Genomic DNA, 23,702 nt, shown 5'->3' on the forward strand with positions numbered 1-23,702 from the left:
CTGTGTTGTTGACCTGACTGGTTGTGCATCACGTATTTTTTCTTAGGTTTGTTGAATTCTCGTCTCTCATCATGTATTTACCTCCGTGATTTGTTTTTTACACCTGATGAAGATCGCTTGTGTTGCGGTCGAAACGTCATGATTGATTTGTTTTAATATAATTTTATGGTATTCCTACACATTTTTTACTGATTGGCCGTGTCAGGTGGTGGAGGGTTGTAACACATTCATAAATGACATGATCTAACCCAAAAACCTTTATTATGAATAATATTGGTCGCGAAAGCCTACGTGTTAAACAATCTATCCTTCACTCGGCAGAGCAAGGGTAGCAGGCTAGCGTCGTCGGCTTGCAGCTGACCCAATTCTGTATAAGTTAGACCCAGTGTGTAGTTCCTGTATGGTTCATTTGATGGTGGTTCCGCAGGCTGAACCGCTGTTATCATCATAACCGTTTTCGGGGTGATTAGTTTACATCTGCCCGCACCCAATGTGTACGCACATGGTTCCTTTTGAGGTATCCTCGACAATGCATCGGCATTTCTGTGTTTCAAGCCCTTCCGGAGTATAATTGTGTACAAGTACTCCTGCAATTTTTCTAGCCAGCGCATCAGCTGACCCGGCAGCTGGTCTGTATGCAGGGAGTACTGTAGGGCGGCGTGATCGGTGTGAACTGTAAATTTCCTGCCATATATTATCAATCAGAGTAACAGCCCAATTTCCGACAGCCTAAAATTGGTTCTAGCTAAAGGGTTGAATTTCGCAGTTACCCCTAAACACATCGCAGTTAATGATATCATTGCCGAGGTCTACGTAGCCCTTCAATGTTTGGGACACATTCCTGCAGACGTGGCAAGATCGGAAATCGCAGCAGTACTCAAAAACACTAAGACACCTATTAGCAACATCAGCAAGGATGAGTGCTTTGAGCTTTCTCAACTAAAAAAGAGAGATGACATAGTCATCTTCTCAGCCGATAAGAGCAATGCCACTGTCATCATGGACAACCACATACAATAACAAAATTCAGGACCTACTTAAAGATGGCAGCTATGCCAATATTAATAGAGATCCTACCAACCGCCTGGTTATGAAAACCAACAGTATCATCACTGATTCGACATCTTTAATCGAACCAACCAAGCGGCTTTCCTTAAAACCCTCTGCTGCTAGACCACCCAGATTTTATGGCTTACCAAAAATCCATAAAGAAGGTACACCACTTCGGCCTATCGTCTCCACCATTGACTCACCCACTTACAAACTAGCCCGATTTCTGTCTGAGACCCTACAACCATTCACTGGTAAGACCACCTCAGCTGTACTTAAATCAGCTCACTTGGTATCTCTAATTAAGGACATCTCACTGTCTCCAGGTGATTTGCTTGTCAGTTTCGATGTATCTCTGTTTACCAAAGTTCCTGTGCCTGACACCATTGCAATCAATGAAGATTTGGTTCAACAAGGGCTGAATGCTGATGTACTGGCCCTGGTTAGACACTGCCTCACCAACACTTACTTCACCTGGAATGGAATATTCTACAAACAAGTTGAAAGTACCCCAATGGGTTCGCCCTTATCTCCAGTTGTAGACTATGTTTTCATGGAAAAATTTGAGACAGATGCCATCCAGGCATCCACCCTACGTCCTTCCTTGTAGAAGAGATACGTAGATGACACGTTCGTCATCTTGCCACATGGTCTACCAGCGCTGGGCCATTCAACCACATCAATTCCATACACCCAGCCATTAAATTCACCATGGAGGTGGAAAAAGATGGCATCTCTAGCCCCGCCCACTTACCCTTGGGCTACACCCATCTCAAACCTATATAACATCCTGCTTCAGCAGCTCTCCCGCTATAGCTTTTTTTCACCTGATGACGATTGCTTGTATTGCGGTCGAAACGTCGTGATTTTTATTTATTATTTTTCTATTTTCGTGTCTTTAACGAAAGACCCAAATAATACATATATGTAGGGTTTGTATAGTTGGACAAAGTATACAACCATTAGCAATTCTGTGAGTCACGCAATAATGTTGCTCTGCCAGTGATAGAACATGATTACCGGAAGCGAGTACTACTTCAACCCCGTTCTTCGGCTGAGACAGAACAGCTCCTTGGCCTAGATCACTGGCGTCCATGTCTAAGATGAAGGGCAGGGAGAAGTCTGGGTATGCTACGGGCGGAGCATCCGTGAGCTGATCGCGCAGCATGACAAAGGCTGTTTTTTCTTCTCATGACATTTTTGTTTTTTAGCTGTTAACATGTGGAGGGGCTTCGCGATTGTGGTGGAATTTGGAACAAATCGCCGATAATATGTGAACCTGACAAAAATTATTTAGGGGTTGGCCAATTTCGCACACACGCAGTTTTCTCAGGATCAGTAGCAACACCCGACTCACTCACCACGTGACCCAAATATCGCACCGACGTTTGCATCAAATGGCATTTGAATGGTTTTAATTTTGAGTTGGCTGAGCGTACCCTAGACAACACCACGCACAATCGCTGCAGCTGTTCATCAAACGAGTGACCGAACACGATGACAAAATCCAAATATATGAGGCATGACTCTCACTGTATTCCCGCTAAAACCAGTTCCATGAGCCTTTGGAATGTGGCCGGGGAAGATTGTAACCCCATCGGAAGGCAATTTAATTAATACAAACCTTGAGGTATACAAAATTGTGTTTTGGCCCTCGAGGCCTTGTTCAAGGGGAGTTGCCAAAAATCCCGAGAGCAAGTCCAATGTAGAAACAAATTTTTGTCCCTGACAATGCGTCTAATGAGTCGTCAATGCACAGGAGCGGATATTCATCAGCCAATGTAACCTTAATTAGGCGGCAGAAATCAACACAAAACCTTAAACTGCCATCTAGCTTTTTCACAAGGATCACAGAAGCTCCTCAAGGACTGGTAGATGGAAAAATTATGTTCGACGCAAACATCTCATCCACCGCCTGCTGTACATGTGATTTTTCGACGTGGCTCATATATGATATACATTTTTCCCAATAGGAGGAGAATCTCCTGTGTTGATGTGATATTCAGCGAGGCTCGTCTGCCATATGTCATACTGCCCCCTTGCTGAATTATTTTAGAGAATTGCAGGAGAAATTCTCAGTCAGCCGCTTTGCGCTTCTGACAGCTTTCCTCAGCTGATGGAACATCGTTAGTGACTCCCGCTGTCACAGTTTCCTGTTGGGTCTACCGTCTCGATAATTACAGGTCCTGCATCCGCGAGTATGGTTCCCTGCTTACACAGCAATCGGTCGCTCCGCGACATTCAATACTTGTAAGAACGTTTTTTTAGTCCGCTCTTACAGTGAGGGAAAAAAGTATTTGATCCCCTGCTGATTTTATACGTTTGCCCACTGACAAAGAAATGATTAGTCTATAATTTTAATGGTAGGTTTATTTGAAGAGTGAGAGACAGAAATACAACAAAAAAATCCAGAAAAACGCATGTAAAAAATGTTATAAATTGATTTGCATTTTAATGAGGGAAATAAGTATTTGACCCCTCTGTAAAAACATGACTTAGTACTTCTTGGCAAAACCCTTGTTGGCAATCACAGAGGTCAGACGTTTCTTGTAGCCTGGGCAGGAGGCGCAGCCGACGGGGTCAGGGCTCCTCTCCACCCGAGCCACCGCCCGCGTCCGCTGGCTCATTCCTCATGGTCCCGCAGGCATCGGGCCACTCACAAGAAGGTTTGAGCCTCCTCTTACACTATTGGAAGTACTACCCCCATCTCCTGGACCAGCGCCAACATTTTTTCTATCACAAACAAGTCCAGCGCCGTTTCAGCAAGCCGAGGGTAAGCCACTTGGCCGAGCGCCAACAGAGCACTGCGGTAGGAGAGAGGCGACTGGGCTTCCTTCCGCCGGCACTGCTGAAACTTCTTTTTGGCATTTGTTGGTGGGTGGAACACCTCCACCATCTTGCGACAGGCTCCCTGGAGTGTGGTCCTCGCCCTGAAGACGGCGAGGACCTCGTCATCAAGAGCCGTCGGTAAGGCCTTTAGTGCCTCGGCCTCCGACCAGCCGAGAGCCTGGTTACATGACCTCGAATCGGCGGACGAAGGCCCCTCAATCGCCACCTGCCACCACAAACTCTTTCGGTCCATCTCTCTCGCCCTCGCTGCTGTTGCTCTGTGCGGCCCGGATCCCACGGCTCGCGCTGCCATTGACGGGGCGGTCCTGACCACCAGTTTCGCGGTCCCAACCGCCGGTTTCGCGGTCCCGACCGCTGGTTCTGCGGTCCCGACCGCGTAAAGAGCTTCCCCTTCATGGTGGAGCAGTTGTAGTCAGTGGAGCTCAGCGAAGATCCTGTAGCTAGAACTTTGCGTTGGGGTCAGGAGAGCTCAAACGCGTGGCCTCCGCCTTGCTTGCTTAGATGCTTGTGATGTCACTACAGATTTGTGATGTGGGGATGATGAGCGTGACGTAACAGCTTGGTTGACGAGTCCAATGACGCAGCGGTTGGGGGAGAGCGGAGTGGGCGGAGCCAAGCGAGTGGACGCGTCCATTAGGCAGTAGAGAGAGGGGGGGGAGGTTTATGAGAATTAAGACAGGTTTTGGAGCAGATAAGAATTCACTTACCTCGCTTATTTTTCATTTATTATTTATCGTGTGGCTTATGATTTAGCCTTAAGCTAAATAAAAATAAATGTACGCGTATCCTGTAATTTTTATTTGTGTGTGTCAGGCGGCCGGGATTGATTTGTACAGGAAACACTGTTGGTCTCACGTGTTGACTTACAGTTGGACGGCTGTTGCCAACTTTTCCCGGAGTGACCGAGAGAATTACCGGAATTGGTTTCGAATTGGTAACCATCTGCCGGTGATTATTGAAAGCGGTCCAGGAGATTTGATTCATAGGATATTTTAAATTAAATTACTTAATAAATAACAAGTCTCCCCGAAATATCTTCAACCAGAGTTGGCAACCCTAAGTGGAACAGGTGGCGACTCGAACAGAAACAATTACGTGACGTAAAATGCTTTTGTGTTTAGTTTGTTGTCCTTTCCCTGCACCTCTGATAACCACGGCTGGCTACGTACGGTGCGAAAGAAGTTCAACATAGTACACGTGTCCGTACTGCACCACTACTGTACTCTATCTAGTACAGCGGAAGTAGCACGTCACTACAGTCTTATGTACACAAACCCTTAAGTGATATATTGCACACTCGAAATGAAGGACGTGGGCTCCAAATCGAGGACAAACACATTTATTGTGGTTAATCTGTAAAATGCAACAGCACGTGTGTCACACAGCAATCTTCAACTGAGTCGCCATTAACCATGTGACTGGTGTACAAGTGCGGTTAATAAATCAAAGTTTCTCTTAAACCCAATTCTCCTACTAATAAACTATCTTCGTCTTTGACAGTAACCCTTGCAATTCACGATTCGCATATTACTTTAATCCTAAGCTGTGTGTCTATCTAGACCAGGGGTGGGGAACGTCCGGCCCGCGGGCCTTTAAGGCCCGCAAAATAATTTTGTCTGACCCTGCCAAGGCAACCGCAGGCAGAACTCGAAATTCAATAAATCTAAAATAAAACCTGGAAAAGCAGTTGCGAGTAGCAACATCATCAATACCAACTAACATCACACACGCCTCGCCAAACAGAAGCAGTTCCAGCCATCACATTAGGGATGAGTTCATTAAATGTTTGACCAAATATAACAGGCTAATTTTTAAATTTAAAATTTTATATGGCCCGCGAATGATGTTATAAATATCCAAATTGCCCTTGGCAGAAAAAAGGTTCCCCATCCCTGATCTAGACCATCGACTTATATCGGTAATTGTTTATGGTTGTTCCATCATATCTGCCGGGTACGAGTCTATTTTTCCGAGTTAAGTTCCACCCGCATCACCAGCGTTCCCAGCACTACGCCTGGCCACCTTTGTTTCCCTAGTTAAGGATGTTTATACATCAGACCAGGCACTCAATCTGCGGCTAAACCTATACTATCCTCCTTTATACTACACAGTAGTATAATACTCCAACTGTATACAGATTATACTACAAACCTATTCAACACATTCCTAGGGCAATGGCCCTGTCACTTTGAGTGATTCATCCGTAGAGTGCGCAGTCGGTGCAACTGCACAGGTGCCCAAACACTGGCCTGTATTTACATTCAAAAGCCTCACCAGTCTCAAGACTGCTTTTCAGGAGGGTCCTGCGACATTGGTAAGTACGGCTTTCATGTGGAAGGAAACCGGAGCGATCCGGAAAGATGTTACGCATAACCAAAGCGCGAGAGGGGATAGCACTTTAAAGCTCCGGGCAGATGGAGTTTATAATTTAGTGGAGGCAGTGCAGAAGAAAAAATACATATAATTTTTGTCGTACTTTATGCTCTCACATGTCTACACTCACCTTCACACCAGCCATCGTCCAGCAGTGGATTGACATAAGGGCTGAACAGGTGCACGTTTATACATGAGTCATAGGGATAAGGTCTAGGGTCCAATAGAAAGGTCCAATAGAACTAGAATGGTTGGGGATGCGCTTTGATTCAAAAGCTTGTTTACCACAGAGAATATTAATGTGACTGGCTGAGATGTAATAGTGGATTATCTGCCAGACAGATCTGAAACCACACTGCAATCAACAGATCTTGTTTTTTAATTTTTTTTATTTCATTCACAAATGCTTCACGGGTGATCGTTTTATTACAAATGTTTGTTTGCTGCTAAAATAATAAAGGGGGGGGGAGGGTGAGATACACCGACAATGTAATAATTTACACCGAAGCTGGAAATGATGAGATTCGAATGCATGTGCAGCATTTATTGCCATTCATCAGCACAAGTGTCACGACAGCTCGCCCACTTGGGCGCATCTTTATACAACAGGGTGGCTGAATCACCTAGACCAGGGATAGATACCCCTAACCTGCAGGCCCTTCGAGCCACACACCCCACGCTCCACATGGCCACAAGACCCGGGGTGGCCACCTGGGGCCGGTTGGCTCGCGCTGGTTAGCTGTTGAGTTTTTAACTTTAGAAATCTGCGGAAGCGCCCTGGGAATAAGGCTCGATTGGCAAGGGGGCGAGTGCCCTGGACCCTTCTTGCTTCTGCAGATGTTTTTTTGTTCCAAATAAACTTTATAATGAAAACTTAAATAAACGTATCTGTCTCTCTAAATGAGCGGGGCCTGAACCACCCATGTTTGCGGCTAAACTAGACATTTACATCTCACCAACACGGATTTACACAGATCACGCGTCTTACAAATGCAATGGGTGGGCATGACATCACTACGATGAGTATCACACACACACAGACAAGTACTTCTCAAAGGCCAGAACTAGTGTCAAAATTCTCGAAGTAAACATGTCTAAACGTGCGGCCGCAATCTTCACTAAGCAATCGTGGTCATGCAAAGTACCTGACGTTTGGCGTTTAAGGCAATCTTTAAAAGAGACCTTGATAAAAATCCAATTTGGAAAGATAAAAAGCCCACATCTTCTGTTGGCTGTTATAATTAGACATGTCATTTTAAAACGTCCTCTCCCACCAGTATTCATAATGGGACACAAAGATCAGCCCATGTATATTCTTTACAGCTCTTCAGATACCTAAAAAAACCCCTGAAAACATTTGGAAGAAAACACATCAGTGCACAAGTGTGCTTGCGCAGGTTGCATACAAATAAGATTTTTCTGAATAATAACTTTTCAGTGATACTCTTTTGACATTACAGAAAACAATAAAAAAAAACTCATTTATACTCTGCCACCGAAAGGATTCTCCACCTCAATTTCCCACATCTTCCTCTAAATAATTTCCACCAGCCTCATTGCTGGGGGGGCATTACACATTGCATTGCAATGTCAAGGTGACGAACTTAAGTGCTAAAACCAACATTTTTTTAAATTACAAAAGCCACAGTTAATGCGGCATTTCAGAAAGCCACACCCGACAGGTATTCCACAAAAAAACCCCAAACCCCCGGAAATTTAGGCAGCAAAACCTGACCATAACCATAACAGTCCAATTATTTGGCTACGTAAACAACTTCGCAAAAATTTTGATTTAAAGCTTTCGTGACTGCAGGGATTCATATTCTTGGTTCTTTCGGTACAGTCACGTAGAAGGGAAACAATAAAATAATAATTTTAATGTTTTATATTTTTATTATTTGATTGCTTCCCTTCTACGTGACTTTACCGAAAGAATCAAGAACTTTGCTAAAGTCACGTAAAAAAATGGAATACGACGTTTCGATTGCAACACAAGCAATCGTCATCAGGAAGAACTAAATTTGAGAGAGAGAGACAAAACACAGACACACAAGCAGAGAGAGACAACAGAGACACACAGAGAGAGGCACGAATTTAGTTATACCCGATGACGATTGCTTGCGTTGCAATCGAAATGTCACATTCTACTACTTAATTTATTTTCTTCCTACGTTACTTTACCGAAAGAACCAAAGAGTAATTTCTGCAGTCACGAAAGCTTCAAATCAAGTTTGCACTTTGCTAAATTTATTTTATTGACTCACTGCCGAGTCATGTAGAGCCGAGGGGAGGAGGGGGGGGGGCTTTGGTGTTTTTTTTCCTCTCTTCCTGTTGTAAACTTAAAAATAAACTATTAACGCATGGCACTGAAAGGCAGCATGGGGGAAGGGAGCTCCCCCTACAAGCACACAAGAGAACGAACGCCTCGGAGCCTCCACGGGGTTTAACGCGGCAACAACAAACGAATGCAAACGCACGAGGCAACATCCCCTCCCCCATTGCATGTGATATTCAAACAATAATGTACATCGCTTATATACACAACAAAATAAATAGTTTACTCCACCTTGGGAGGCAAGTGCGCGAACACTGCGGTTTACGATTTCAACGTGCTCCAATTTAGTTGTCTTTAAGGTGAAATCTTGCGGCAATTTGGATTCAACAAGCCAGGACGGGTGTCAACTGCATGTTCTGTTATAGTTTGATACATTGCTTTAATTGTCTTCACCAGATTGTTCAGCCTAACGTTTAGAATGTGGAACACACAGCTGCTAAATGCAAATTCTCCAATGTGAAAAATGTTACCGTAGTGATTTTCCCCACAATGAAGAAATGCACACGAACGTTTAGCCCCGCTGATTTCAATATTTTCGAATGCACATGACGATGCATGCGGTTCAAAGCACAGGACAGTGAGGAAGCTAAGCTGGCAAAAGTTTGAATATGCACCGACCCCCCCACCCCAGCGCATCATCCCTCTACAAAACACATGGTAGATTCCAAACCACCTTTGCACAGTGACATTGGCCAATTTTATAAGAAGCATGCGATGATGACGATGGTCACAACATTTGGGGCATTCCATTTTTCTGTAGAATATGGGGGGTGTGGAACAGGGACATTCAATCCTCCTCTCCGCGGCCCTGGTTATATTTAACCAGGCCTCGCTGTGGACACAGCGAGGCCTGGTTATATTTAACCACAGCGAGGCCTGGTTATATTTAACCACAGCGAGGCCCTGGTTATATTTAACCAGGCCTCGCTGTGGACACAGCGACCGCTCTTGCTGGGAGTGCGTCCCGCGGGTTTTCATTTACCCACGTGAAACATCGACGAGTGTGGCGCAAATAAAATAACCGCGCTCGCGTGTGCCAATACAGTGCTGGGGGAAAACTTATCGCACAACGTGCGTTATCGTAGTGCGCATTGTGCTGGTGTCAAAGCCAAAATGTTACATTTATACATGTTAAAAAAATAAATTGTTCCAATACAATTGGGCATGCAATAATTTTCTCCTCCAGAAAAATTTTTACGAATGACCACGAGTCTTAGTGAAATCATCGATATTTGCTTCGATGTTGCCGTCCTGCTGGGAAAGTTTCGTTTTTTTTTGACAGTTTTGCTCGCTCCAATTATTGCTACATGTCAAATTTAGCATGTAATATAACAGATGATCACATGTGTGATTCGATACACGTGCCATGAACAGAAAACAATAAATTATAATCAACAAATCGGTCCATCACGACATGCCTGATAACTATAGAAATATTTTGATGGAGCTTGTTAGCTTCATGGGCCTTACCCGAAATAAACTGACTGAACTAGGGATACACACGTCACAAAAAAGACTTAATGAAGGTCAATGTTCTATAACCTGCTCAAACCAAGACCATCAGTCAACCTGGTTCAGTTGGCACTAACAACTTGGAGCACAAACTTCGCACTGCACTGGATAATTTTGCTCCACAACCGCTGAGTTCACACAGACGCATCGTAACACGTAGCAGGACAAAGCGAACAGCATTTTAAAACAACATTTCTGTACACGACACCAAAATTCAAGTTAAAAATGTGTTTAACTTAAAGGATTTATTTTTATTTTTAAACCATGCTAAAGTTGCTTTTTTGTTACTGCTGTGGGCAAAATAATACAAGAGGCGTTTATTCGATAGGCGGTGATCCATTTATGGATGCCCCACTCAAATATCAGGGCGAAAATATATAGGCAGAAGTCAACATTTTAATTTAAAGCCTCCACATTTGATCACCCTCCTGATACACTTTGCCCAACACAGCTTTCACAATATTCAATAACATGTTGTTGGAATTGAATTTTGATTTAAAGCTTTCGTGACTGCAGTAATTCATATTCTTAGTTTTTTCGGTAAAGTCACGTTGAAGAGAAACAAACAAAATAATATAATATATATAAAACAATAAAAATTCTCACGACGTTTCGACCATAACTCAAACGGTCATCTTCAGGTGTGTTGGTTTGCATAAATTTATTTTTAAACGGCGCATTTATTTATTTATAAAAAACGTTAGCGTCACGCGCAGCGATTTGGCAGTTTGCCCAGGACTAGTCCATCTATATTTTGAAAAGAGGAGGGGGGAGACGAATTTTTTTTATAATGTATGCTGTCTGAAAGCCACTGTAAGCGTGAACAATCATCTGGCTTCCATGAGAGATTCGTTCATGAGGCTATCCACATATACAAGCACAGAGACAATTTCAACCGAGAAGATGGATTCTATCTTAGCAATCATTGGAAAGATTTGATAAACCATTTCAGGTCTTAATTGATTGTTCACGCTTACAGTGGCTTTCAGACAGCATACATTATAAAAAATTTCATCTCCCCCCTCCTCTTTTCAAAATATAGATGGACTAGTCCTGGGCAAACTGACAAATCGCTGCGCGTGGCGCTAACGTTTTTTTTAATTATAAATAAATAAATAAGTGCGCCGTTTAAAAATACATTTATGCAAACCAACACACCTGAAGATGACCGTTTGAGTTATGGTCGAAACGTCGTGAGAATTTTTATTGTTTTATATATATTATATTATTTAGTTTGTTTCTCTTCAACGTGACTTTACCGAAAAAACTAAGAATATGTTGGAATTGGTTCACCCTGTATTTTGGGCAATAAAGTCACCACCGTGTTAAGTGTAGCTAATAATCTTGATTTGAAGCTTTCGTGACTGCAGGAATTCATACTCTTTGTCATCTTTCGGTAAAGTCACGTGGGTAGAAAAATTAAATAAATCACGACGTTTCGGGCGCAACACAAGCATCCGTCATCATGCTTTCCCAAGCGTCCGTCATCATGCTTTCCCACCTGATGACGGACACTTGTGTTACGCCCGAAACGTCGTGATTTATTTATACCTACGTGACTTTACCGAAAGAACCAAAGAATGTTGTAGACACCTTTATTCAACGTGCAGTACCAAATCAAATTACTTTCAAAACATTCTTAGAACATCTTAAGTACACCACAAACATTAAATGGAGACTCCATAAAAGAGAGAATGCAAGCAGCCAATCGCCGGCCCCAATGAATCTTGAACTCGCACAAATATATTAAGCCAAATACATCTGAATCCACATTGTTTTTTTTTCGGTAAAGTCACGTATGTAGAAATACCATAAAATTATATTAAAATAAATCACGTTTCGACCGCAACACAAGCGATCTTCATCAGGTGTAAAAAAACAAATAGCACATAGGGTGACATCAACGCAACACATAGAGAGCGTTAAACTGCACGGAGGTAAATACAACAAGAAGATGAGAGACGAGAATTCAACAAACCTAAGAAAAATGTACGTGATGCAAAACCAGTCGGCCAACGACACAGTTAGACACTTGCCTGGCAGACCACGAATTTCAGAAGAGTGCTAAATTTCGTGTTCATCCTCTGGGTTGAACATACCAGCATAGACAGTGAACAAATACGAGGTACACGATAGCAGAAATACATATACAGGGACACGAGGTAAAAAGAGGAAAGAGAAGCAAGAAAAAGGGGCCCGAGGGATGAACAGAGGCTTAAAATAAGCAGTAGAGGTGGGGGGAGGGGCCGAAGAATTTACCTCCGTGCAGTTTAACGCTCTCTATGTGTTGCGTTGATGTCACCCTATGTGCCATTTGTTTTTTTACACCTGATGAAGATCGCTTGTGTTGCAGTCGAAACGTCGTGATTTATTTATTTTAATCTAATTTTATGGTATTTCTACATACGTGACTTTACCGAAAAAAAACATTATGCAGTCACGAAAGCTTTAATTCTTTATTTCCATCTGAATCCAGTTGAAGCCGGGTATAATCACACCTTATGTAAGCGCTACTTATTTGGTGATACTGCCTTGGGAGTGGGTGCACACATCGCAAATACAAAAACCCTCCACGCGTTCGTTAATCGTACTGCCTTAAAAACTAACAACGTACATCACACGGGCGATGTGTCTGGCAAATTGGTCCTTCTTGACATCACGTGGAGAGGTGGGGACGGCACTTGCAAGGCCTCACGGTATGCAAAGCTCCGTCTCCAATACGCTCTCCCCCCGTCTGGGCCATGTGCTGTCAAGGGCGTTTGCACGAAACGTTGCATAACATATCAACTTTATTTTTAAGGCAGTGTTACTGACGAATTAGTTTTATTTTTATTTTATAGTAGTCTTCATATATCTAACACGTGCTTACATTAAACTGGTGGGGAGGGGGGGACGGAAAGGGAAACTTCTGATAGAAGCACACGCTGATCTTGCTCCAAAGAGGTAGGCTTATATACAGCGTCTACTGTATAGAGATTCAAAATGTATTATTTTCACAACTGGGTAGATTTCCACGAACGATAATATTGCCTTTTGGAGGGATCGATTGCCTATGTTCTCTGTGAAGATGCACACAACAATCCGAAAGAGACCCGTTACAGTAGTTGACAAGACAACACAACTAATTCTCACCACCTCAATGTTTACCTCGTGGCAATACATTTAATGAACGCATGCACGTGCATCTTTAGAGTAGGCAATTAAAGTTAACTAAGCAGTTGCAGTCGTATATGCCATAACCGGCATATTTTACGTTGTGTATTTTAGATAGCTGAAAAGCAACACGTTAAGAGAGCAATATAACACCTTTATGCACTGGCAAGGTACGTCAAACTATCACACATTCACTCATCTGGTACACCAAAAGTTATCTATCATACACAGCTGACAGCTGACTCCAAACAAATAAACTTGGGAGTCCAGGGAAGTGACAATACATTTCACATGACTAAGTGCAAATTCGTTGACCTTGCATATTAAAATTATAATGTAGATTTTCATTTGTAGATCTCAAAACCAGCAAAAAAATGGCCTTATTAAGCCATTGCACAAAATCTATTAATTTGGTTTTCAAAATTGCACCAGATGTGCAAAATATCCTAAGCCGTTACTACGCAGAATGGATTGTCACACTATATTTGTAAATACACAAATCTGATGTTTGGCTAGGCTACTGTGTTTGCAAAATGCCACAACATCTTAAGGGGTCATTCGTTCATTAAAACAATGTATTTATTTTATATCACACTTTGTTAAATATTAAAAACTCTGCAGACGACTTTAGTCTTCAGTTAGTGAAGTGAGAATTAAAATTAGCCTGCTTTAGGATGTGGCTCTTTACACTGTAAAGCATGTTAAGGCTCAATCTCTTGACCCACAATGCCTCTTCCACCAGGTACACAATCAAAACATTGTATATGCAACCAGAGAAATGTATAAAACATTATTTAGCTTGTTTACCCAGAAAGCCTCACTGAGTCGCAATATCTTTTTCAGGAGGGTCTTACTAGGTTTTCGCAGTAGCGGACAATGTTACTACTGGACACCTGTGAAAAAGAGCTTTATAGCTCATCAAATTCCTCCAGTATAAATAAATATTCTGATTCTGATGCTGTGTGTAATCCCCATTGAGTAATTTGCAGGTAACTTTTCAACACTTGGATACTTGGCCAATTCTAGTTATGCTGTACGTTTTTTTTTCTTAGCCATGGGAGAAATCCCATTCATAGCAGGGGGAGACCGTACAAACTCCACGTGGAAAGCAGCCCGAGCCGGGAATCACACCTAGGCTCCCTCTTGGTGCGATGCATGAGTGTTACCACTGCGCCTCTTTGCCGCCCATGACAAAGCACGTCGCCATCCTCCCGTTGCCCACCAACCTGTTACGTCCGTGAAGCCAAAAACCAGCAGAGCATTCGTTCGCTCGCTCCATTCGTTTCTCCAAATTGCAGCATGAAACAAACAACTGCATCGGTGATGCCAAAACAAAGTTCGCTATCAATACTAATTTTATGTCGACCGATCAATTGAAAGTTTCCCAATGGCAATGGTGTAGATCACTTCTGATGGCAATTCCAACAAACACATACATCAATAATAAATATATTTACAAAAAGAAACCCCACTTAACAAATGCAATACTTAAAATTCACATTGGCGCTTTAACTAAAACTTTCGGAGTCTGGTGGCAGTCATCTGAGTGCGAGATCATCGGGCAGACTTCATTTCCAACAGGTGGATTTGACTCAACATTTGCCGGTTCTAAGTCACACGCGTTGTTAAGAAGCGATGGAAGCTCTTGGAAAGCACAGATGTTCTTGGGACAGGAAGCGAATATTTGCCTACAAAGTTGTGCCGAATTATTTGCTGTTGTTAGCAATCGTTGTGATTTCATAAATTAATCTCGCCCCAATTTCTCATCACGAGCTCATTTGGCATGGCTGTTTTTGACGAAAAAAAACCCTGATTGCAATGACGTGCTACTCTTGTAAAAAAAAATTCAACAACAACGAGGAAGAGAGTAATCCGTTTGTTCAACCTCGAAAAACACACGAGAAAACAACGGCAAAGCAAATTAGGCAATAAGAGTTTTCCATAGTTTTCTTTTACATAAATTAATGCCAAAAAAAAAAAATACTGGCTCGTCATTCAATCACTTCCAATGCACCGCAGAGAAACGTGTTTTGTAAAACGGACGCTCGTGTACACACGCCGTGGGCTTGTACTGCGGCTCCACGCGGCATTCGGAGGCGTTGGACGGATGTGGCGGAGCAGATCCCCCTCCGACCGCCCCCCCCCCACTCCTCACAGCGTGCAACGTCATCAGTCTCTGTGCATCCGCCGTTCATTATTCTCTGCGCGCAACCTGGGAAGATTTGCACGCCAACACAGCTGGGTCATGCGTATGCCACCGAATCGCACCCTCGCAAAAAAAAGTGATCCCCCGTGTAGCCTTAACAGTCTGCTGGGGCAAGTGCTGTTAGTGAGTAGCACCTATGATGGGGGTGGGGTGGCCAGCACCACGTCCGACCGCCTTTGTCTCCCTCATGGCGATGTTTACACATCGGACCAGTTACTCACATGAGGCTGAGTCGACCGAGGGGATGCCCAGAACCGGCTTAGATAATCGCCACTGGTGTTGTGGCCATGAGCAGGAATCGAACTCGGGTCGCCGGGTTCCTATCGCAGTGCGCTAACTGCTGTGCCACTGCTCCCCTTACCCTCACAACAACAATCGTCATTCGCCACTAAGTAGCGGTGACATCACCACGGCGCTTGTACCAGGCTATGTGTACTTTTAAGGCAAAATGCCCACGTGCCCACACACATAACCTACAACTGTTAAAAAAACTGGCTGCATACAAGGAGGAGCAGGAGACATTTGCCTCTTGATTATTAAATAATGAAATCAGGAATTCATTTGGAATTTGCGCCATGATTTTAACGTGAGGCTTTCATGATGGCGCTTCATTTCCCAGACGAGCATTGATTGCAGTAGTAGTGTAACAGAAAGTGGTGATGTTGCTCAGCGGTTTTCCTCATTTACAGTTCGCCCTAAGTTGAATGGATATGTGCACATCTCATATAACTGCACTTTTTATGAAAGCAACATATCCTTACATCACAATGGTGGGGGGGTGGGGGAAGCAAAGGGCAACTTTAATACAAGTACACTTTAAGCACATCTGGCCTTGCTTCTAAAGGGTGCACTTATACCCAGATTCAAATGTATTACATGGACACGTATAACCAATTGCACTGTGTGGCTATTGGTTAGCAAATGTACTTGGATTTCAATCTAATGGGCTTAAGCTGCATTACTTTTAGTTAGATCTGGGAGTGGTGGGGCACACCTGTAATCTAGTCATTGGGAGGTGGGGTAATATATTTGACTTATTTCTAAAGTTCATTTTTATATCAATAATAATTTTATAATTTACAGTCCTTTGTCAATCCTCTGCTGAGATGAAGGATTCACCACACAGTGTCGTTCATGGAGATTGTTGTTTAACCGTAGTTCACCATGCTGGTCAGTCCAGGACAGAACTTCGGCAACTGATGTTAGCAATGGCTAAGAATAACACACGGGTTTATAGCTCAGTGCGCAGGCACTTTTGTACTCCAGAAGAAGCTGTGTATATAAAACACCGCTTGGGAGCAAGCCAATGTGCACTTATATCCAAAGTGTGCTTGTATCAGAAGTTACCTTTCGACTTTCTCCCACCAGTATTCCATATCACAAGTGTGCTATATTAATCTTCTACCGTATGACCGGTTCTGCATTGTAAAATAAGGCGTTACAGTGGCAACCAGCTATACAGAGGTCGGGGAAATACCGATTGTCAAATGGAGATCCTAGTGTTTTGCTAGCGAGCAGTTGGAATTAGCTCTGAGGTTTGTGTGCTCAGCTGCCTGTGCTGGGTTTTGTGTAGTTTCAATTCTATCATTGTAGTCAAATGCATTTCAAGTCCTCAGTTTTTGCAGAGGGAAAATGGGAGAACTATTCAAATAAATAAATGCAGATTTTTTTTTTTTTCATTTTTAATCATGTGGTTATACAGAATACTAGACAGTGCATGCTGTATCATTTGTTTCATGAGAACAATTATTAACGAATGCTATTTTTGTGGTAATAAATCTATTTTCAACCTTCATTAAAACAGTTTTGGAACTAAATGCAAGCAAAAACGTACGCAACACCTAATACTTTGTGTTCCTTACAGAATAATTTTAATGGTCTTACACAAACAATTTACATAATTAACATTCAACCAAAGGTATTGTTGGCAACAGGTCATCGCTAAAATAGATACTTCTCACTCTGTTAAAGGCATTAACAGCTAAACGTGCACAGTAACGATTCTTTTAGCCAGTTAAAGCTCTCACCTACCAGTCATTGGTCGTCTGACCATCTGGAACCAGGGGGTCTGGAACAGAGCCTGCAGAGACAATCACACGGCATGAATCGCATTACCCATAACACTTACTCGCTCGTGAACTCATTTATTCATTCATCTCGGGCAGTTTAGTTGATTGCCTTACAAAAGTAAGCCCAGCAAATCGGTTTATATCATAAAAGTCCTTGGCATAATCATGCATAATCATGCCAAGGACTTTTATGACGTAACTTGCATTTCCTCCGCAAATCCACTCTCATTACCAAAGATGGGCCCATCACAGGGGGTGCTTCATGATAGGTGAAGGTGCGGGCACTGCAATTGCTTGCTCACGTCACTGCTGCAAAAGGGCCTCAACTAGAGGGAACGCGAGAGAGACCCTTTACAGCAGTGCTTCTTAGCCTGGGGTGCACGCACCCCTTGGGGGTACGAGATGCCCTTTCTGGGGGTGCGAGACATGGCCAGGTATTTTTAGAAGGTAAATCATCGAAACACAAATTAAGCACGGGCACGTAAGTACAACTACTTTGTTTCATCAAACCTCTATGTCTTTATTAACATTATACATTTGTTTACGATTGAGAATCAAAGGGGTGCAAGGCTGCAGTAATGGATAAGAACTACTGCTTTAGAGAATATATTTGGCCTACCCCTGTTGTGACGGGTATTTTTTTACAAGTGGGACCTATGGTATGAACAAAAAAAAGCTCGGCAAAACATTTATAAGCAAAGAAGCTGAATGCAAAACAACAATATTGGTGAGATGTGGAATTATTTCTGTGATGCAACTCGTGATATAAATTGCAATAATTATAGTCATTTATAGTCCTTTCTCAATATTCTGATGGATGATTATGATGCAGATTTCAGTAATGATTTGTGAACAAAATGTACCTTTTGACACAGAAACAGAGTTCCGCTTACACATGCCTTGAACCATAATGCTCCACAAAGCATCTTGAGTAAGTACACATTTTTTGTTTTGGGATTGTACAGGATACCATAGTTTGGATGGAGTGATCTTGCCAATAACATCTGCTAACGCTGAAACTTTGGTTTAACAAGTCTCACTCTGCTGATGAGATCCTGCAAGTCAAAACCGGTTCAAAGCTTGCTTGAATAAACAGATACTGCCAAATAATATTGGTCTGGAAAGCCACTAGGCCAATTGGTCAAAACATATATTTTATTCATTTGTTGAGACAAAGTGCTGAATTTATGGTTATAAATGTTTTACCCAAATGCTCAACAGACACCAGCAATGCATTAGTACATGATTTCATTTTGTAATGATCAGTTTGACACATGCACACAGGAGTGAAGTTTGCTGTGAGAACCATCACAGGTCTCTCTTATTTGGCTAATCAGTTGCTGGCAAAGAATTGGGGGGGGGGTTACATTTCCTGCCCTAATTACATCATCAAAGACCTGCATATCCTCCAGGCATCCTGATAATTTCTTGCTTAAATCACATGCCACAACAGTGTTGTAAGACTATCAAGACTAAATATTGTTTTACTAATTCTATAATAATCAAATTATTTGATTTGTTATTATATAATACAAACATTTAACAGGATCTTTAGGAATAGAATTCCACACGTCTTGTTAGAAGCAAAAAATAGCCATACAGAATAACAATTAACTGCCACAGTGAGTTGATGATTTGTCACGTTTAAAGGTTGCGATTTGATTCTTCGACCAAATTTGTTGTCACGTTTATTTTGTCTCGTACTTTTTGTTTGTTTAATTAGCCTAAAAAACACAAATGACCAAAAACATATAAGTACAACATATTTTGCCTCAAGTATTTAGTTTATTCACTGAATCAGCATAAGCTCGAATCGGCTGCTTTTGGGATATCGGCGACTGTGAAAGTGATTATATTTTATTGGACACTCGTTTGGCATGGCGGTAAGGGCACAAGGTAATTTTAAATGGCAGTCGGGACACAAGGTAATTATTAAATATAGATGTACGTTCAGAGTATGTGTAATCTTACTAAAACAATTTTTTTTTCATAATATGGTCACTTTCACGATCAATGCAATAACAGTCCCAGAAGCGATGTGCTGTATACAGCTAAATGCTAAGGATTTATAGCCACATTAAGCTGTCAAACGGGTCCCATTATATATTTATTTGAAAGAAAAAGGGGTATTTCTAATTATATTAAGCAACACATACAATCTCCAAAATGCACTATCTATTTGGATTGCCAAACAAAGGAAACTCTACGGCCAAAGTCCATCCAATATTCCAGTGCCTGCTGCATTTTATTTAGCAACACAACTCTGTTCTTCATGTTCTGCATTGAATTTGCTTTTACGTAAAAGACATTATGACTGTTACAGGGATGCCGCTGCGTTTTAAGTCAGGACACCCGACTGCAATCCAGAGGTCGCCGTGTTCCATCTGCCTGTGCGGCAAGCAAATCAATGGTGTAAGTTTCTTAAACTCCCCCCTCTCTATCCACAAGGTAGCATGAATGGGTACATCGCAGTTGATTTGATCAGCAGCACACGTTTGGCGGAGTAAAGTGAGTAGGCCAAATACCCTCTACACGGGTTCTCTAGAGGTCCTTCGAGTGAAAGACCTTCTGCCAGCAGTGGTGTGAGCAAATAATTGTGGTGCTGCACGTTTACCACCATCTATTATGACTTCTTACACTCTTAATTATACGTTTTCGTTGTAGAATAAAAAAAAATTGTGCATCCCTGCTTTGATAGTATTATTTAAAACGGAGGCCATTTGCAAGAGGAAAATGTAAGCAATTAACAAAATGAACCAATAAAATCCCCTACTCGTAAACAAAGTGAGAGCTTATTGAGGCAAGACGTCTCAAGCGTCTCTTGCAAAGCTAAATGAATGTCAGCGTAATTAAACAATAAAACGTAGTGCATTGGTTAGTGCACTGTGCTAGGAACCCAGGTTCAATTCCGGGCCATGGCTGAACAAGTCCTGGGCCCCCTTCACCAACCCACAATGACCAGTGTGAAGTATGGTCAAATAATACCCATGACTGACAGCGTGGGGAGAAAATTCAAATAGTGTTTTGACAATTGAGCGACAGGATGGCGCACAGGTAACACTTGCGCCTCACAGCAAGATTTCTCCAGGATAAATAAACATTCTGATGATTCTGATTGTGAAGAAGACCCAGGGTTCGATTCCTGACCCGGACGCCTTTTTGTGTGGAGTTTATGCATTCTCCTCATTCAGCTTGTGTATCCAATGGGCTCTTTGTGTTACTCACACAGCTAAAGAAATGCACAGCATAACCGATATTAGCCAAAATATCACAATTCTGAAAAATTGCCTGTTAATTGCTTCCATTGTGATTACACATAGCAACATCGACCCCGACTGAAAAAAAAATACCTGGCAGAAACCTCATGAAAAGAGTACAGTATTGAGATTCAGTGAGGCTTTCCTGATTAAACAAGCGTAATAATAGAATGATTTTGATTTAAAGCTTTCGTGACTGCAGGGATTCATATTCTTGGTTCTTTCGGTAAAGTCATGTGACTTTACCGAAAGAACCAAGAATATAGAATGATTATGAATGTCATAGAGCTTTTGCTACTTGCTTTCCTTCATGTAACCCAGTAGGCAGCAATAGGCTGTAACATATGTTGAGGGTCTCAGAGTTCATCATTGCTAAGCCAGGTACAGTACAGGCATCTGGCTAAACTCCCACTCACCCGGTGTTTACATTGATTGACAGATCGATTCCACCCATCTGCTAAAAAGTGCTCAATACAAAATTAACCTAAAAGCGACAAATCTTGTTAGATCTGTACTTGGATGGGAGACTGTCTGGGAATACCAAGCGTTGTAGGGTTCGGGCTGTTAGGTGCCCAAGAGATGGCTGTACAGGTATAGCAATGTGTTAAAAAAATTCCAGCTGTGTGGCGCTCTGAGTGTTACACCTTCATATGCATTAACACCATATTCTACTCCGCTTACAACTGTCAACCTAGTCAATGTCATCCAATGGGCCATATTTTACTGCACTGTAGGTCTCTCGTAATCTCCATCACGTAACTACCTACCCTCTACCATGCCCTTTCATCTCTGTCAAGCAGCGGTTGGCTGATCATCCTCCTCTGCTGGTCACATGGCTTTAGGGCTCCCTCTCCCTCCGAGCTGTCTGCACTGCTGAATCTGTTCTTCTCTTCCAAGGCTTTATCCTTCCTCCTCCCCTCCTTCACCTGTAACCGTCTCTCCCATTCAAATGTCGTACATGCTGTTCACGTCACGCAGTGTTAACGTACACAGACCGTCGTCAATCCAAATCGTGGGGATTGTTTGACCGTACTTCACACCACGCTGGTCAGTAATGGCTAAAGATATCACGGAATTGCATCTTACCCGGCCCCCAACCGGCTTATGATCTCAGATCCCCTACCGGCTCTCACGCTTACCAAGTGGGGAGGAAACAGGAGGCAACATCAACTCCCCCTCACCCCATCATCAGCCATGGACAATCCACTGCTGGATGATGGCCTCCCCAATCCCTATAACAATCATAATACGGGACTGTGTTGGCAGGCGCGTACAACCACTAAGGACGAATAAAACTTCCTAACGAACTTCGTCACAACGCAATGTTACATAATTACCTAATAAGCGTGTCTCTCCGATCCAACCCGGTCTCTTGGCGGACTTGGATAGATTCCCCTACCGGCTCCCCCTCATCGACGTCGGTAGACACGGGTAGGCCGTACCGCCCGACTCGAGGTACATAGCCGCAAACAGAGTGTGACCTGACCCAACCTGTGATAATCACTTACAAACTTACTCACCAGGTATATCAATTGTTCACTAAAACCGCCGGGAACAGAAGAGCGAGAGATGTAGGGGCTAAGCGATGAATGATTTAGGAAAGCGTTCTCTTACTAACATCGACATCACAAACGCTACAATACGATCAACCAGTTCCTGGAAAAGACGAATTCAAGTAAAACAAAATACCGACCCCACTCCAAAGCCATATCGAGAACACGCTCAAATAACCAAACAACGCAACGAATGTACGCGATGGATAACGAAGCAATAAGTTACATTAAAAGCGTTCAATCAAATAATCAAAGCCATGTCTTTGATATGGATTTGCAACGCGTGCTTAAATGCCTCGGTAACTCCAAGCGCATCACAACTCATCTCAAACGATCCACTGCTTCTGCCGTATTCTAGCCAGGAGCGGGGGCACCCCCGATGGCAGCTGTCCCTGTGCCGACACAAGGTGTACGTAACGCAAGTGGGAATACTTGTGCCGGCAGCATCGGCTTTTGAAACAAACGCAGGCCGATTAAACCAAACCATGACCCTGGATATTGACCGAGATCTCCAACCTTAAGGCCCACGATGATGATGATGAGGACGAGGCCTTTGACCGGTCCCAAAGCACGGCGCTTCATCCCCCCCACCCCCCCACCAGCCACACCAACTCCCCGCCCGTGGAGCAATCACTCGCCTTGTGCCCGCTCCATGTCGTAAATGGTGGGCCCGTAGTACCACCAGGCGACGTTGATGAGCACGAGGCTCAGCAGGAGCCACGCGGCCGCCACCTTGAAGAGCAGCGCTTGCTGCTCGTTGGCGAGCCACGACTCGGCGAAGTCGGCCGCGAACTCCGAGGCGAACTCGGCGGCGCTGCGTAGCGCGTCCACCTCCAGTAACCTCTCCATCGCTGTTGCTGCTTCTGCCAGCGCACGGCCGCATGCATCAGTGCCGGACAAACACTGCCGCCGCCTCCTCTCTCCTCCTCCTTCTCCTCCTCTCTCTCCTCTCGTCTCACACTCTCTGTTCGCGCGCTCTCTCTCTCTCTGCCCACCGGTCGTGTTGTGATGATGGGGGCGCTGAGCGTGCGTGATGACGTCACGGCAACACCGCCGCGGTTCTCGACGAGCGAGATGTGAGTGTGGTGACGTCACGACGCAAGTTTGCGTCGTGACGTCATTCACGGACCCGCCTTTCCAACGACACACCACCGGTTCGCGCTGCTACGGGGCGACGTCGCACGCAGACGTTTCGTCGACGCGTCACTCGCGAACCACTTCAACACTGGTCTCGTCGCTGCGACGCGATGACGTCACGCGCACGCCACCGAGAGTGACGTCCGCTCAATCTTGCCGAAGCGATCGTCTCTTGAGCGACGTAAGGTGACGTCACGCGCACGGCGA

At 43.5% G+C, this 23,702-nt stretch overlaps 1 protein-coding gene across 1 annotated transcript; it reads right to left on the minus strand.

The window, feature by feature from the left end:
• Positions 1–6,791: 6,791 nt before the first annotated feature.
• Positions 6,792–23,455, minus strand: TCTA (T cell leukemia translocation altered). Its single transcript, XM_032971336.2, has 5 exons — positions 22,997–23,455; positions 17,511–17,559; positions 9,549–15,485; positions 9,459–9,484; positions 6,792–9,416 (listed from the first exon to the last, which is right to left on the minus strand). Exons 1-3 carry the CDS (start codon positions 23,205–23,207, stop codon positions 15,443–15,445), a joined length of 303 nt encoding a protein of 100 aa, XP_032827227.1. The 5' UTR covers positions 23,208–23,455; the 3' UTR covers positions 6,792–9,416; positions 9,459–9,484; positions 9,549–15,442.
• Between the last annotated feature and the right edge of the window lie 247 nt (positions 23,456–23,702).

This window comes from Petromyzon marinus, chromosome 46 (assembly GCF_048934315.1).
Source record: "Petromyzon marinus isolate PM22_M1 ecotype Great Lakes invasive population chromosome 46, UKy_Petmar_22M1.pri1.0, whole genome shotgun sequence".
Classification (NCBI taxonomy): Eukaryota; Metazoa; Chordata; class Hyperoartia; order Petromyzontiformes; family Petromyzontidae; genus Petromyzon; species Petromyzon marinus.